At 40.9% G+C, this 14,795-nt stretch overlaps 1 protein-coding gene across 2 annotated transcripts; it reads left to right on the forward strand.

Moving 5' to 3' along the window:
• The first annotated feature begins 625 nt into the window (after positions 1-625).
• KNSTRN (kinetochore-localized astrin/SPAG5 binding protein) lies at positions 626-12,683 on the forward strand. 2 transcript variants are annotated; one of them, XM_014534784.1, is made up of 8 exons: positions 626-641; positions 7,627-7,759; positions 8,506-8,553; positions 9,371-9,488; positions 9,612-9,705; positions 10,601-10,656; positions 11,368-11,442; positions 11,945-12,683. In XM_014534784.1, the coding sequence occupies exons 2-8, from the start codon at positions 7,728-7,730 to the stop codon at positions 12,074-12,076; spliced, it is 555 nt and encodes a 184-aa protein (XP_014390270.1). In that variant the 5' UTR covers positions 626-641; positions 7,627-7,727; the 3' UTR covers positions 12,077-12,683. The 2 variants fall into 2 exon arrangements, with proteins under 2 accessions (XP_014390270.1, XP_014390271.1); XM_014534785.1 differs by having other exon boundaries at positions 9,383-9,488.
• Positions 12,684-14,795: the final 2,112 nt, after the last annotated feature.

Raw genomic sequence — 14,795 nt, forward strand, 5'->3', positions numbered from 1 at the left:
CGGTGAGTGTCCGCCCCGCCCCCTGGGAGTCAGGGGGCCCGTCCGTGGCCGGGAGTCCGGGGCGCAGGAAGCCCTTCGTAAACAGTTACCGGCTTTATTTTCAGACTTGCGCTATCTGGAGAGTCGTTTGAGAAACGAGATACTTAGGGGAGAGCACTAGGGTTTCCCACCACGTCTGGTTCACGTTTGTGTCTGCACAGTGTCTGTCCTGCAGTACATTCTCCGTAAACATTTGTTGAGTGAAGTGGGGGCGGGGGGGTAGGAGGGGGGGAGTCAGGCCCAGCTAGAGCATTCGAGAAACTTGGGAGAAGATACAGGACTACGTTGTGTTGATTGCTTTGCCACCTGGCCTGTGGCCGAACGTCATTGCCCAGGGTCTGCAGGCGTCCCGCTGCCTAAGCTGGAGATTGTAGCACAAAATGAGCTTCAAACATCAGAACCCTGTTATGGGACAGGTAGACTGTCCAGTTAAGTTTAGAAGAGCGAGTCGATAGCTTGTATTTGTTTTTCAAGTTCAGTTAATCCTGGATTTTTTTTTTTTTTTAAAAAGGAATCTGTTGTGGGAGATTTTGAAGCAGCTAAGATCCCTTCCCAGTGACTCCATGCAGCTGGCTGAGGAGGAAGCAGGATTTACCTGTGAAGTAAACAGGCTTTTCTCCCAAGGCTTAAAGCAGTGGTTCTCAACCTTGGCCGCACATTAGAATCACCTGGGAATCTTTTTAAAATCCTGATTTCTGGGCCTCATCCTCCGGAAATTCTGTTTCTTTGTTATGGGGTGGGGCCACAACATTAGTAACAAGAAACAGAATTTCCAGAGGAGGAGGCCCAGAAATCAGGATTTTAAAAAGATTCCCAGGTGATTCTAATGTGCGGCCAAGGTTGAGAACCACTGGCTTAAAGGGTTGTTCTGCTTTGTCTTTTGTTGTCTCAGAACACCTGACTGGTAATCCTGGCATTCATAGGGCCTAGGCGTGACGGGGGAACCAGAGCCACATCTGGTTATACTGCTTTTCCCCTGGAGTGGAGTGGCTGGCTCTCCCCGGTCAAGTTGAAAAATTTCACCTCTTTGCTTTCTGTCCCTGTCCCAGCTTTATGATCTTATATAGCCTCAATAACTTAACATTTTCAGACGTCTGTCTTCAGGCTTTTTGTTTTCGTTTTGGGCATAAGTTGGTTGTTTTTACGTTTCAGTTTTTTTGTTTCTTTTTATTACATTTAGTGGGGTAGCATTGGTTAATAACATTATATATATATATACATTTCAGGTATACAACTTTATAATACTGCATCTGTATATTTATTATGTGCTCAGAACCCGAAGTCTATTTTTTCTAAATAACTATATTTTTTATTGATTGCCTTTTTTTTAGAGAGAGAGAGAGAGAGAGAGAGAGGAGGAGGGAGAGAAAGAGAAAGAAACATCAATTTGTTGTTCCACATATTTATGCATTCATGGGTTGATTCTTGTATGTGCCCTGACCAGGGATTAAACCCACAGCCTTCGTGTATCGGGAGAACGCTCTAACCAGCTGAGCTACTCAGACAAGGCTCTAGTCTCCTCTGTCATAATATATTTGATCCCCCTCCATTCTGGTGACCACCATTCTAGTGTCTGTATCAATGAGTTTGATTTTTTGTTTGTTTTGTTTGTATGTTTGTTGCTTTATGTTTATATCCCACATACAAGTGAAATCATACAGTTGCTTTTTTTCTGTTTGATTTATTAATTAGCATAATACTCTCAAAATCCTTCCATATTGTCACAAATAGCAATAGTTCATCTTTTTAACGCTGAGTAGTATTCCATTGTATATATGTACCATATCGTGTTTTTCCAATCATCAGGCGAAGGACACGTGTCATAGGTTGTTTCCATGTCTTGACTATTGTGAATAGTGCTACAATGAATGCAGTGGTACATATGTCTTTACAAATAAGTGTTTTCACATTTTTAAGGTATATAGACCCAGAAGAGGTATTACTGGCTCATATAGTAGCTCTGTTAATTTTTTGAGGAACCTCCATACAGTTTTTCATAGTGGCTGCACCAATTTACATTCCCACCAGCAGTATATGAGGGTTCCCTTTTCTCCATAGCCTCTCCAACACTTGTTATTTCTTGTCTTATTGATTATAGCCATTCTAACAGGTGTGAGGAGGTATCTCATTGTGGTTTTGCTTTACCATTTCCCTTATAACTAGTGATGTTGAACATCTTTTCATATTTCTGTTGGTCATATGTGACTTCCTTATAAAAGTGCTTATTCAGGTCTTCTGCCCATTTCTTAAATAGGATTTTTTTTGTTGTTGAGTTCTTTATATATTTCAGATATTAACCCTTTATCAGAGGTATTGTTTGCAAATATCTTCTCCCATTCTGTTGGAGACCTTTTTGTTTTGTTGATGGTTTCTTTTGCTGTGCAGAAGCTTTTTAATTTGATGTAGTACCAGTCATTTATTTTTGCTTTTACTTCCCTTGCATTTGGGGTCAAGTTCACCAAAACCTCTCTGAGACCAAGATCCATAAGTTTAGTGCCTATGTTTCTTTCTATGTATTTTATTGTTTCAGGTCTTATATTCAAGTCTTTACTCCATTTTAAGTTAGTTTTTGTGTATGGTGTCAAATAGCAGTCTAGGTTTTATTTTGCATGTGGCTTTCCAGTTTTCCCAAATGTATTGAAGAGACTTTCCTTTCTCCATTATATCTCTTTGGCTCCTTTGTTGAAAATTGCCCATATTTATTTTTGGATTCTCAATTTTGTTCCGTTGGTCTTTGTGTCTGTTTTTCTGCCAATACCATGTTGTTTTAATTATTGTAGCTTTGTAGTATAGTTTATCTTTTTTCTCAGGATTGCTTTGGCTATTTGGGATCTTTTGTGATTCCATACAAATCTGAGAATTTTTTTGTTCTATTACTGTGAAAAAAGGCCATTGGGATTTTGATAGGGATTGCATTAAATCTTTCAACAGTGTCTTATAGTTTTTAGTGTACAGATTCTTCATCTCCCAACTTTATTCTTAGGTATTTTGGTTTTTTTGTTGTTGTTGTGATCTTAATGGGATTGATTGTTTTCTTCATTTCTCTTTCAGATATTTTGTTGTTAGTATATGGTAATGCAACAGGTTTTTATATCTTGATTTTGTATCCTGCAACTTTGCTGTATTTGTTAGTTGTTTCTAATAGTTTTTTGGTGGAATCTTTAGGTTTTTCTGTATGTAGAGTCATGTCATCTGTGAATAGTGACAGTTTTACTTCTTCATTCCCAATTTGGATGCCTTTTCTTTCTTTTTCTGTTTAATTGCTCTGGCTAGGACTTCCAGTACTATTGAATAGCAGTGATGAGAGTGGGCATCCTTGTCTTGTTCCTGATCTTAGAGGAAAAGTTTTTAGTTTCTCACCATTGAGTATGATGGTACCTGAAGGTTTGTCATAATGGACTTTATAATGTTGAGGTACTTTCCTTCTGTACCCATTTTATTATTGAGTGTCTTACTATAAATGGATGTTATAACTTGTCAAGTGCTTTTTCTGCACCTATTGTTATAATCACATTGATTGCTTTATGGATGTTGAATCATCCTTGCATCCCTGGAATGAACCCCACTTGATCATGACTCTGATTCTTTTACTATATTGCTGTATTCAATTTGCTGGTATTTTGTTTAGGATTTTGCATCTGTGTTTATCAGAGATATTGGCCTGTAGTGTGTGTGTGTGTTCGTGTTCCTTGCCTGGTTTTGGTATCAGGGTAATTAATGTTGGCCTCAATATGAGTTAGGAAGTATTCTCTCTCCAATTTTTTGGAAGAGGTTGAGGATTGATTTTAATCTTCTTTGAATACTTGGTGGAATTCACCAGTGAAGCCTTCGGGTCCTGGACTTTTTTTTTTTAAGAGTTTTGTTTTGTTTTTGTTTTTTAAATAATATATTTATTGATTTCAGAGAGTAAGGGAGAAGGAGAGAGAGATAGAAACATCAATGATGAGCGAGAATCATTGACTGCCTCCTGCACACCCTACTGGGGATTGAGCCCAAAACTCAGGCAAGTGCCCTTGGCCGGAATCGAACCTGGGACCCTTCAGTCCACAGGCCAACACTCTATCCACTGAGCCAAGCCGGCTAGGACAAGATTTTTTTTTATTACTGTTTCAGTTTCCTTACTAGTGATCCATCTATATGCGTTTTCCACTTCTTCATGATTCAGTCTAGGAAGGTTGAATACTTCTAAGGATTCGTACATTTTTCCTAGGTTATTGAGTTTGGTGGTGTATATCCTTTCATAGTATTCTAGTATAATCCTTTGTATTTCTGCAGTGTCCATTGTAACTTCCTCTTTCACTTCTGATTTTACTTATTTGAGTCTTCTCTCTTTTCTCCTCTAGCCAGAGGTTTATCTTTTCAAATAACCAGTTCTTTGTTTTATTGTTTTCTATTGTCTTTTCTCTATTTCATTTATTGCTCTATTTTTATTACTTCCTTCTACTGACTTGTGCCTCATTTGTTCTTTTTCTAGTTATTTAAGGTATGTTAGATTGTTTATTTGGGTTTTTTTGTTTGTTTGTTTCTTGACGTAGGCCTGTAATGGTATAAACATTCCTCTTAGTGCTACTTTTGCTGCACCCCTAAAATTTTGTTACATCATATCTTCATTTTAATTTGTCTCTGTGTATTTTTTGGTCTCTTATTTCTTCTTTGACCCAGTAGTAATTCAGTAGCATGTTGTTTAATCTCCACATATTTATAGTTTTTCCAGCTTTCTTCTTGTAGTTAATTTCCAGTTTCATACCATGTGGTCAGAAAATATGCTTGGTATGATTTCAGTCTTAAATTTATTGAGACTAGTTTTGTGAACTAACATATAGTCTATCCTTGAGAATTCCAATGTGCACTTGAGAATGTGTATTCTAGTATTTGGAGATGGAAAGTTCTGTCAATATCAATTAATTCTGTTTGGTCTAATGTGTCATTTAAAGCGGTATTTCCTTATTGACTTTCTGTCTGGATGATCTATGAGTTGGGTGTTCAGGTCGCCTATTATAATTGCAATTTTGTCAGTTTCTTCCTTTAAGTCTGTTTGTAATTGCTTTATATGTTTTGGTGTTCCCAGGTTTGGTACATATGTATTGATAGGTGTTATGTCTTCTTGATGAATTATCCCCTTTATCATTATTAAATGTCCATCTTTGATTCCCTTTAACTTTTTTATTTTGAAATCTGTTTTGTCTCATATAGGTACTGCTACACCGCTTTTTTCTCTAAATGCCATTTTCTTGGAGTGACATCTTCCACCCCTTCTCTTTAAGCCTATGTTTATCTTTGGAGCTGAGTCTCCTGCAGGCAACATATAATTCGTTCTTTTGTAATCCATCTTGATACTCTATACCTTTTGATTGGTGAGTTTAGTTCATTTACATTTAGGGTGATTATTGACATATGAGAACATAACAACAGCCATTTTTTGTTTTCTGGTTACTCTGTGTCTCCACTGTTTCTTTACCCTTGTGATTCTCTCTCATATTTTAATTTGGTGGTTTTCTATGATTTTTTCCTCCTTTATTCCCTCTTTTTTTTTTTTAATCTAATGGGGAGAAACAAAGGAGTCTTCTCACTGTGCCATGATGCTTACATCACTCCCAAGTTTTACATAACTCCAAGTTTTAGTTTTATGACTGGGTACCATATACACATAAAAAAAAAATCCAAAGTTAGGAAACGATGTGCAGTAAAAAACAAGACCCCTTTCCTTCTTTGAACACCAGCATTCAGTCGTTCTTTTTCAGTCGTTCCCCCCCCCCCCCCCCCCCCCCCCCCACCCCCCCCACAGTCTTTGTTAAATCCTGCTAAATTTTTCCTACAATGAAATCCTTAGGTTCAGATCAACCGAAGGACTTGTATGCATGCATATAAGCATAACCAATGGACACAAGACACTGGGGGGTAGGGGAGGCCGGGGGAATGTCAGGGGGAAAAAAGAAAGGAGACATATGTAATACTCTTTGTAATACTTTAAGCAATAAAACAAAATTAAAAAAAAAATCCTTAGGTTCTAGTAAATACAGGTTATTAGAACTAATTATAGTCAATGAATTTATGATTTAGCACCTTTTTACATGGGATGGATTTGTTACTATGAATAACTTATAAATACTTGAGAGAGGAGAAGGTAAATACATTCCCCCACAGTTACCTTTTATTTCAGACAGAGACTTCAGGAAGAACCTGTTTAATCTTTGTTTTGTGGGTAAAAGTATGGAAAATAGAGTGTAAGTGCCCAGTGAGTATACCTATAAATGAAATAATTTGTTAACCTGAGAAATCATATTTATTCCAAACTTATACAGTTAGAGTCATCAAAATAAAAACTCTTTCAAATACGAATACAAAATTTCCTAATCCCTCTGATTCAGTGCTTTGTACCTCATTTTTTCAACTTGATTTTATTATTATGGCTTTTTCTTTAGGTTAAGCTTAAAGGAGCCATTTTACAATGAACAAAGTAAAAGTTAGTATAACCTAGAAAATCGTGGAGGCAGGGAGGGAGTGTGCTTAATTCCAGAAGAAGTTACTACTTGAATTTGGTATGGAATGTAAATAGTAAAAAGTGTGGTGGAGGATAGGGTAGCATAAGGGTTATGGGAAAATACTCTCTTGGGAAGAAGAGTCATGGCAGGGCCATTTCTCTGCTTATCTGGCAATAGCCTGACAAAAGGATCAGAACAGAATGCCAGATAGGGGACCTCTGAACTTGATGGGTAAACAAATTAAAAGGGCTGATGTAAATGTAATCAGCATGGGAGAGGGAAAGAAGTCTAGAGGAGATTATCTAGAGATGATCTGCGAACAATGCATGAAACTGTGAAGTGTACCACTTGTTCAACAAGCAGGTATTGAACCTGCTGGTATGCCCGATACTCTCCTAAGTGCTAGGACACAAGACATATTTTTGAGTCGTTAGGGAGACAGGCTGGTGAAACAACTAAAGTGATATTTAAAGGAAAGACTCGAAGCGGTTTGAGTGTATCCTCCGGAGAGTGTGCAGAGTGCCTAGGAGCTCAACAAGAGGGCTTGATTCTTCTGGTGTTTGGTGAGGGATTCTACGGTGTTTTGCCCTGCTGACTGCTACACTGCCTCTCATTTAGCTCTCTGCTTGTGTCAACCCCCACTGTATACCATCTGGCCATTCCATTTGATATGTCATGAAGCTTTTGGCTACCCTTAAACACACTGCACTGTTACATTTACAGAATTTCGGTTTAGCCTTGGCCAGTTTTGTTAAGTGGTTAGAGTGTTGGCCCTCGGACCAAAGGGTCTTGGGCTGGATTCCTGTGTCTTGGTTGTGGGTTTAATCCCAGCCCCTGTCAGGGTGCATGTGGGAGGCAGCCAGTTGCTGTATCTCTCTCACATTGATGTTTCTCTGTCTCTCTCCCTCTCCCCCATTCTCCCTCCCTTCTACTCTCTAAAGATCAATGGAAGCCCGTGTGGCTCAGTGGTTGAGTGTCAACCCATGCACCAAAAGGTCACTGGTTCGATCTTCACAAGTTGAGATTGGCCAGAATGAAATACAAGTTTCTGACAACTTAGAATGGAACTCTGCTTGAGGTTTCACCCTCCTGTTTTCCTTTGCAGACACACAGACTCGAGCCACTTCTAAGAGCTTATTACCTGTGAAGTCTAAAGAAGTCGATGCTTCCAGATCTCTTCATCCAGGAGTTTCAGAAAATGATGTAATGAAAGGCATCAAACCGAGACGAGAGAATGGGTGGGTCAGATCATTGGTATCCAGTTAGAAATTGCTCAGTACCAGGAATTAGAAAGTGGGGGTTTCAGAGCACAAGGCACCTGAACAATTAGCCTGGAGTCAGGGACCTGGATCAGAGCCGCATTGCTGAGCTGTTGTCAGGACCCTCCGTGTCGATCAGTTCTGAAGAGGCACAGCAAGGGCTATGCTAAGAGACACCCTTTCCCTTCTCACCGCTGCTCGGAGTGTACAATGGCTGACTGTGGTCATACCCCAACCCTGAATGGTAGTCACGGTGGGTGGGCTGGTTGTTAGCCTGTGTTGCTGGTCTGAGCACAGTCCAGCCCAGTGCGCATGTGTGTCCCTCCACCCAGTGCTCAGTCCCCATGTAAGTGAGGTTGTCATGAGAAGGCCATTCGTTTTTGAGTAGGAGGGGAGTTCATTATTAATAAGCCTTTTTCAATAATCTGGGCTGAAACAAAGTGCATGGGCTTCAGAGCTTCTCAGTCTCGTGTTATTTGTATTGTTTAAAATCTCTGGTTCTTTTCCTCAGGAAACCAGCCTCTCTGTTCTGCTTTGCTCACAACACATATAACAACCTGTTACAATTCTCTGCTTGATTCCTTTGTCATTTGCTTTTAATTAAGGCATTGACTACGTTATAGTTTCAAGTATACAGCATAATGATGTGATATGTGTACATATTGCAAAATGTTTGCCACAATAAGTCAAGTTACATTCTGATTTCTTTGTCTTTGCTCCGCTAGGCAGGGGAAAGCTGCAGATACTGCCATCAAGAGGAACATCAAAAAGAGGTGAGCATCAGGGTAAATGAAGGTTGGGCACCGTGTTAGTGGATCTCAGTCCTGGTTGTGCAGGACTTGTTGGGACTTGTTTAATGTGTTACAGTCTGGGTGCCACCCAGAAATCTGAATGGAATTTTCAGGGTTGAGGCACAGCTAGATTTGAGAAACACTATCAGGGCACGATTAGTGAAGCTACCATCTTGAGTGCCAGTCAAGAGCTTTTGGGGCTCCATGCCAGGACCACGCTGACCAGAAGTCAAACGCAGCTGTGACCTCTCAACAGGAGTGTGAAGCCTTCGAGATCGGAGGGGCTGCGTGTAGTTAGCAATTTCAAGATGGTATTTCTGGTGAAGGAGAAATCCACGAGAAGGACCTGTCTTTCTGTCTTGGAGGCTAGCTTGGGCATTTTGCAGTCCTGACGACAGAAATAATATAAGCTGAAAATTCTGTAGAAACAGGTTCTAATTTCAAATCTGGGCATGTTTTAAAAGTGCTGAACAAAACTCTATCCAAGAAGAACTCTGAGAAATTTGAAAAGAACGTTTAATATTAATGGTGATAATGGCTGTTATTTATTAAATGTTTACTATGTGTCAGTGGCGTGCTAAGAATGGTACATGTGTCCTTTCTCTTATTCTTCACAATAATAATATTATGAGAGGTAGGTATTATCCTAATTCCGGAAATAAGGAAACCGAGCGTCAGAGAGGTTATGCAACTCACTGAAGGTCATATACTACTATGTGATGAAGCCAGGATTCGAACTCCTATTTGTGAGACTACCCAGTCCATACTCTTTACCCCCCACCACTACATATAAGTACAGTTATCATTACAGCTACAGGCCATTGAGTAAGCAGAAGTCAGAGGAAGAGCTCAAGGATAAGAACCAGATCTTAGAGGCCGTCAACAAGCAGTTACACCAGAAGTTGACTGAAACTCAGGTAAGAGACCCACCAGGCCTGTGCCATCAGCCACACTGGGTGATGCATGTGGAACCCCGAGGGACAGCCGCTCAGACCACCCCTGAGGAGTGGCACAGGCCTGATCTGTGCATGGCACCATAGGGAAAGCTGAAGGACCTGACTGAAAAGGTGGAGCTGCTGCAGAAGTTTCAGGACAACAGTTTGGCGATTTTGGAGAGCAAGGGCCTCAACCCAGGTAAGAAACAGCACACAGCAGCCTTCAGAGGAATCAGTGTGCGTGCCCCCTGCTGGGGTGGTCCTGGGCTGTGTGTTAGGGTCCAGCGTGGCGGCATCTGGCCGAGGCATGCAGAGTTTGGAGCACCTTTTTTTCTCTGGTGATGCTGACTGTGCCTGACCGATTCCAGGTGGTTGTGGAGAGAGGATTATCGCTTTCTTATCTGAACACTTTGGTGCCCAAAGGTATGACCTTGCAAATTAGACCAGAAATATTTTATTTCTTTCAAGATTGGTAGCATACAGTTAACTTTCTCAAGTGGGAAGAGAGAGAGGTGATACTGTTTCTGGCTAATCGGCAGAATCCCAGCGGTTAAAGTGGGATTCCAGCTCTGACCCTCTCCCTAGAGATCAGTCTAGAGCAGAGAGGAGACGGAGCTGAGGGGCCTGAGCATCCCAGGGAAGGGCCCCAGGCTTCTTGAATTAAGGAATGCTGACTGAATGCTACTGGTTAACTGTACAGTTTAGGATATATTCTTCATATATGTTTTTATATTATTTTAATTTATTATGTGTATGCACTATTTTTATCAAAAATAATATTTAAGGCCTAAAAAACTTTAAAAAATAGTTCTGTGTTTTGTAAACAAAACTATACATTGCCTTTGGACAAATTTTCTGAGGAGAGAGCAGAATGAATTTTTGGCCATATCCAAACACAGAAAGGAAGGAGCTAAAATGTATCTCGAGGCAGGCGTGGGCACACTGCCAGGGTGAGTCAGGAGCAGCTCTTAGAGAACTTTCCCTCATGAAAACTCTGTGCTTGTCCTTGTCCTAGAGGGGTTTTTTGGTTGTTTATTTTGTGGAAGGTACAGTTCCCTAAGCGAGGCTAATTTTGTTGTCTCCATTACATTTAGACAGTGAAACCCTGGAATCACAGCAGGAATCCAACCCGGATCACATGGACTCGATGGTGAGGGCCTAGGTGTGAGTGGGCGAGGGCCGAGGGCGGAGGGATCGTGGCTCCAGGAGATCACTGCCATATGCTCAGTAAACCCCGAGAAGCAGCCTTTGGGACCCAGGATAGTGGAAGAAGAGAGTGGTGGATATGTACTCAAAGAGCATATCTTACTTGGCAGGTGACCTGTGCTTTTGAATATGAGTGAGTCTGAGTTGAAAATGTGCTACTTTAAAACACATAACAGGATAGACCTGTATACAGCGCTTTCTGGTTTGTGTTTTATACTAGACCAATTTCTCTCCTTATTCCTTCGCTGAGAACTAGATAATGAGGTAGGAAGGTAATTGTTTGGGATTAAAGTCTCTTGAGTTTCTATGATCAGAAGATGAGTTGTCATCTTAAAGTCATAGAGCACTAGATATGGAATCACCCTCAGCTCTCCCAGGTTATTAGTCACCCCTTCAGTGGATACGTGTGTTCATGTTGCTTGTGTAGCAGAACTCATGGAAGTGGGATAATCCTTCGCCCCTCCTGGGGACTGAGTTCCTCCAGGGTGCCCAGTAGAGAAGCCAGATGTGTGTGGACGCAGCCAATGGCTGAATGACGTTAGCAGTCATCTAATTCAGCTCCCCCTTTATACAAAGAGATTAGTTTGTATGAAGAAAATGTTCACATACCAATGAAGATTTGTACTTTATTTTACTAATTGTACTTTGCTTTTAGTTGCTGTTAGAAACTTTGCAAGATGAATTGAAGCTTTTTAACGAAACAGCAAAAAAGCAGATGGAGGAGTTACAGGTGAGAGGCAGACATCACTCTGAGGAAAAATTATATTCCTACTACAGTAGATGGATCTATAGAGGGATCTCTCTCTCTCTCTCTCACTTTTAATCCTCACCCAAGAACATTTTTTCCATTGATTTTTAGAAAGAGTGGAAGAGAGAGAAAGAGAGAGAAACACGGATGCGAGAGAGACATATCAATTGGTTGCTTCCCACATGCCCCCGACCAGGGCCGGGAGCCTGCAACCATGGTACGTGCCCTTGACCAGAATCACACCCGGAACCTTCAGTCCACAGGCCAACACTCTATCCACTGAGCCAAACCAGCTAGGGTTGGAGGGCTCTCTCTTATTTATCTGTTTCTTTATTTTAATAAACTATAATTTTAGATTTACAGAAAATTTGCAAAGAAAATTCAATTCCCCTACAAATACAGAGAATTCTTCCTCAATGGGACAGAAGCATAATGTTTCAAAGTTTTTGTTTGTTTTTGTCTTTTTTAATATCTTTCCAAACAGGCCTTAAAAGTAAAGTTGAAGATGAAAGAAGAAGAGAGGGCCCGGTTCCTAGAGCAGCAGACCCTATGTAACAGCCAAGTAAATGATTTTACAGCAGCCCTTGAGGAAATGGAGCAGCTATTAGAAATGTGATAAAAAGCAAGTGGCCAGATGGCTCTCTCTTGGGGATTAACTCTCGGAGGAAGCCACTAAGGACATCTGCTTCTTGGCCATGATCTTCACCATTCCAAGAATGAAACCAGTTTGTGCAGTAGGATTAAGGATAGTTAATGCTGGAATGGCAGTTCCTCCTTTAAGAAAGTGTTCTCACTCGTCAGATTGGCCAGCTCTCTGAACCTCACATGTACATAATTAAGGTCTACAAGAAGGGAATCTGGAAGCTTGGATCAACTCCTAGGCAGCAAAGCGACCCACTGTTAGAAACAGGAGACTAAACCAGCCACAGCCAGAGGATCCAAAAGGTCACATTCAGATGTGCAGGGAGAAACCCTGAATCGTACCAATGGGGCACAGGTCTCCACAGGAAATGCCACTGAGGAGCCATGCAGGCCCTCTAATTTGGACACATGGGAACTTAAAGTCACTTGAAATGGCTTAATAAATGGGGTGAAGGTATAGATAGCAATAACACCAACTGAAACAATACACTCTGGAGCTTTAAATCACTTCTGTGTTTTTTATATGTTTATATATATATATATAAAGTGCTAATTTTAAAATAAATATTTCTGTAACTTCAGATTGCAATGAGAAGTGAAAATAGCCTTTTATTTTAAATATATTCACTGACTATTGAACTAATGTAGACAAGTTCACACCTTTAATTTAATCCAGAATCTTTCCTTCCACTCATTAAGTGCACCATGCCTACCCAACCCCTTCTTCCGGAACCTTCACTTGCCTTCTGAGGGTGTTCCCTGTTTGTAGCAGTGGGCCAGACTCCACCCACCAGATTTGTGTCAGGAGCTGCCTGTTGTCCCTGTACTCGCGAGCATGATTATGTTCCTGCTCTTTGCTTTGCACAGCCAATCCTGGACCTGGCTTCATGGATCCTTAATCAACTGAAGTCCATGGCAGGCCGCCCCTCCTCTCCCCCCTGCTGGTTTACCCAAGGCACAGCCATATTTCATTTCTTAGACAAGGCAGTCATTGACCAGCTCCCTTTCCCTTTTTTTCTGCAATTTTTTCATCAAACCCATCCACTATTCAGCATTGCTGCAGTTGCCCAGAGCCACCCATTAATGCCCCAACCCTAACTTACAGGGCTAAATTCTTTTGCCTTCACACACAAATGTTCATTCAGTTAGTTATGTCCCAAATATTTTGAAGGGGGGAAATTCAGTTAAACAATTCTCACCAATGAGAGGGGCTGAACATTGTCTTCTACCCATTTTCAAGATGTTTACAGTTTAAAAGATTGTTTACAGCAAATGAATTTGTTATTGCTATTTTAGGCCCCCCAAAAAGTTTTACTTCCTTTTTGGAAGGAGAGGGTGGGAAACTCAGTTGTGGAATCCTCACCTCAATGATCTTAATGTCTACCATACTCATCTTCCCGGTGTAGAGACCCTGCTCTCGTGGCCTGGTCTCACCAAGGGGCTTTCACTTCATGGTTCTGCTTTGCACCACCAGCCAGCCTTTGTGCACTCTTGACTTTATTCCCTCTGACCTGTGCTGTTGCATCTGTCGCTTGTACATGTGGCTTAATCTGATCTGGAACCTAAACAGATTCATACATAAACCCAGCAAATAGTGATCTGCACCCTCCACTTTGCTAGATGCTATAGGAAACTTAATGTAGCATGACATTCTTTTTTTTTTTAAAATATGTTTATTGATTTTTTACAGAGAGGAAGGGAGAGGGATAGAGAGTTAGATACATCGATGAGAGAGAAACATCGATCAGCTGCCTCCTGCACGCCCCCTACTGGGGATGTGCCCGCAACCAAGGTACATGCCCTCGACCGGAATCGAACCCGGGACCCTTCAGTCCGCAGGCCGACGCTCTATCCACTGAGCCAAACCAGTCAGGGCTAGCATGACATTCTAAACCTCGAAGCTTACAGTCTTATTTGGTGAAACAAAAAATGCAGGTCATAAACAAGTTAAATAACAAAAGATAATGCTTTATCAACAATGGGTGGTGTGATACAGTTGTGTTCTACAGTAGTTAACTGTGGGCTAGGCTTATGGAGGAGGTAGACTGGGAATTGAAGGAAAAGTAACATTTGGAGAGGCTGGCAAAAAAGTTGAGGACCTTCCAAGTTGGTGAACACATGGAGAATTGGCGAGAGTGGCAGGATCATTGGAAACTCCAGGGAGAAAATAAAATCACGAAAGATTAAAAGAGGTGGCGAGGGGGGGATCCAGATGAGTCTTGGGGAACATAGTAAGAACAATGGGCTGTTCAGAGGGTTCAAGATGAGAAGGGATTATGTCTGACGTTTAATTGAACATTTGTAAATGAATATGCAAATGTATCTATGTTCCTCATGTATAGTCTCATGTAATCCTCATTATAAGCATACAAGGTAAGCACTATTACTCCATTTTACAGCTGGGGAGATAGCGCAGAGAAGTTAAATTGATTCACCCAAGGTCAAACAACAAGCAAGTATTGGAGAAAAATTTGAGCCAGGTAATAATGAGGGTAAAAGGTACGTGGTGTTACCAGAAGATTTGAACCTTGAATGCCAGGCTAAGAAGTGTGGGTTTTTATAATTTAGGCCAGAGGTTTCCAACTTTCTCAGCTCATGATGCCCTTATTATCTCAGTAATAAATTTTTTTATTTAAAAAATTTTATTATCAACTGTCTCTCTAGTTTGCTTGCTCTTATTAGCTGATAAAAAA

Source organism: Myotis brandtii, unplaced genomic scaffold (genome assembly GCF_000412655.1).
Source record: "Myotis brandtii unplaced genomic scaffold, ASM41265v1 scaffold133, whole genome shotgun sequence".
Lineage (NCBI taxonomy): Eukaryota > Metazoa > Chordata > Mammalia > Chiroptera > Vespertilionidae > Myotis > Myotis brandtii.

Coding starts and splice junctions, on each gene's coding strand:
- KNSTRN (XM_014534784.1), top strand. CDS start 7,728: ATGAAAGGCATCAAACCGAGACGAGAGAATGG. Junction 7,760..8,505: donor AAACCGAGACGAGAGAATGG/GTGGGTCAGATC, acceptor TTGCTCCGCTAG/GCAGGGGAAAGCTGCAGATA. Junction 8,554..9,370: donor AAGAGGAACATCAAAAAGAG/GTGAGCATCAGG, acceptor ATATAAGTACAG/TTATCATTACAGCTACAGGC.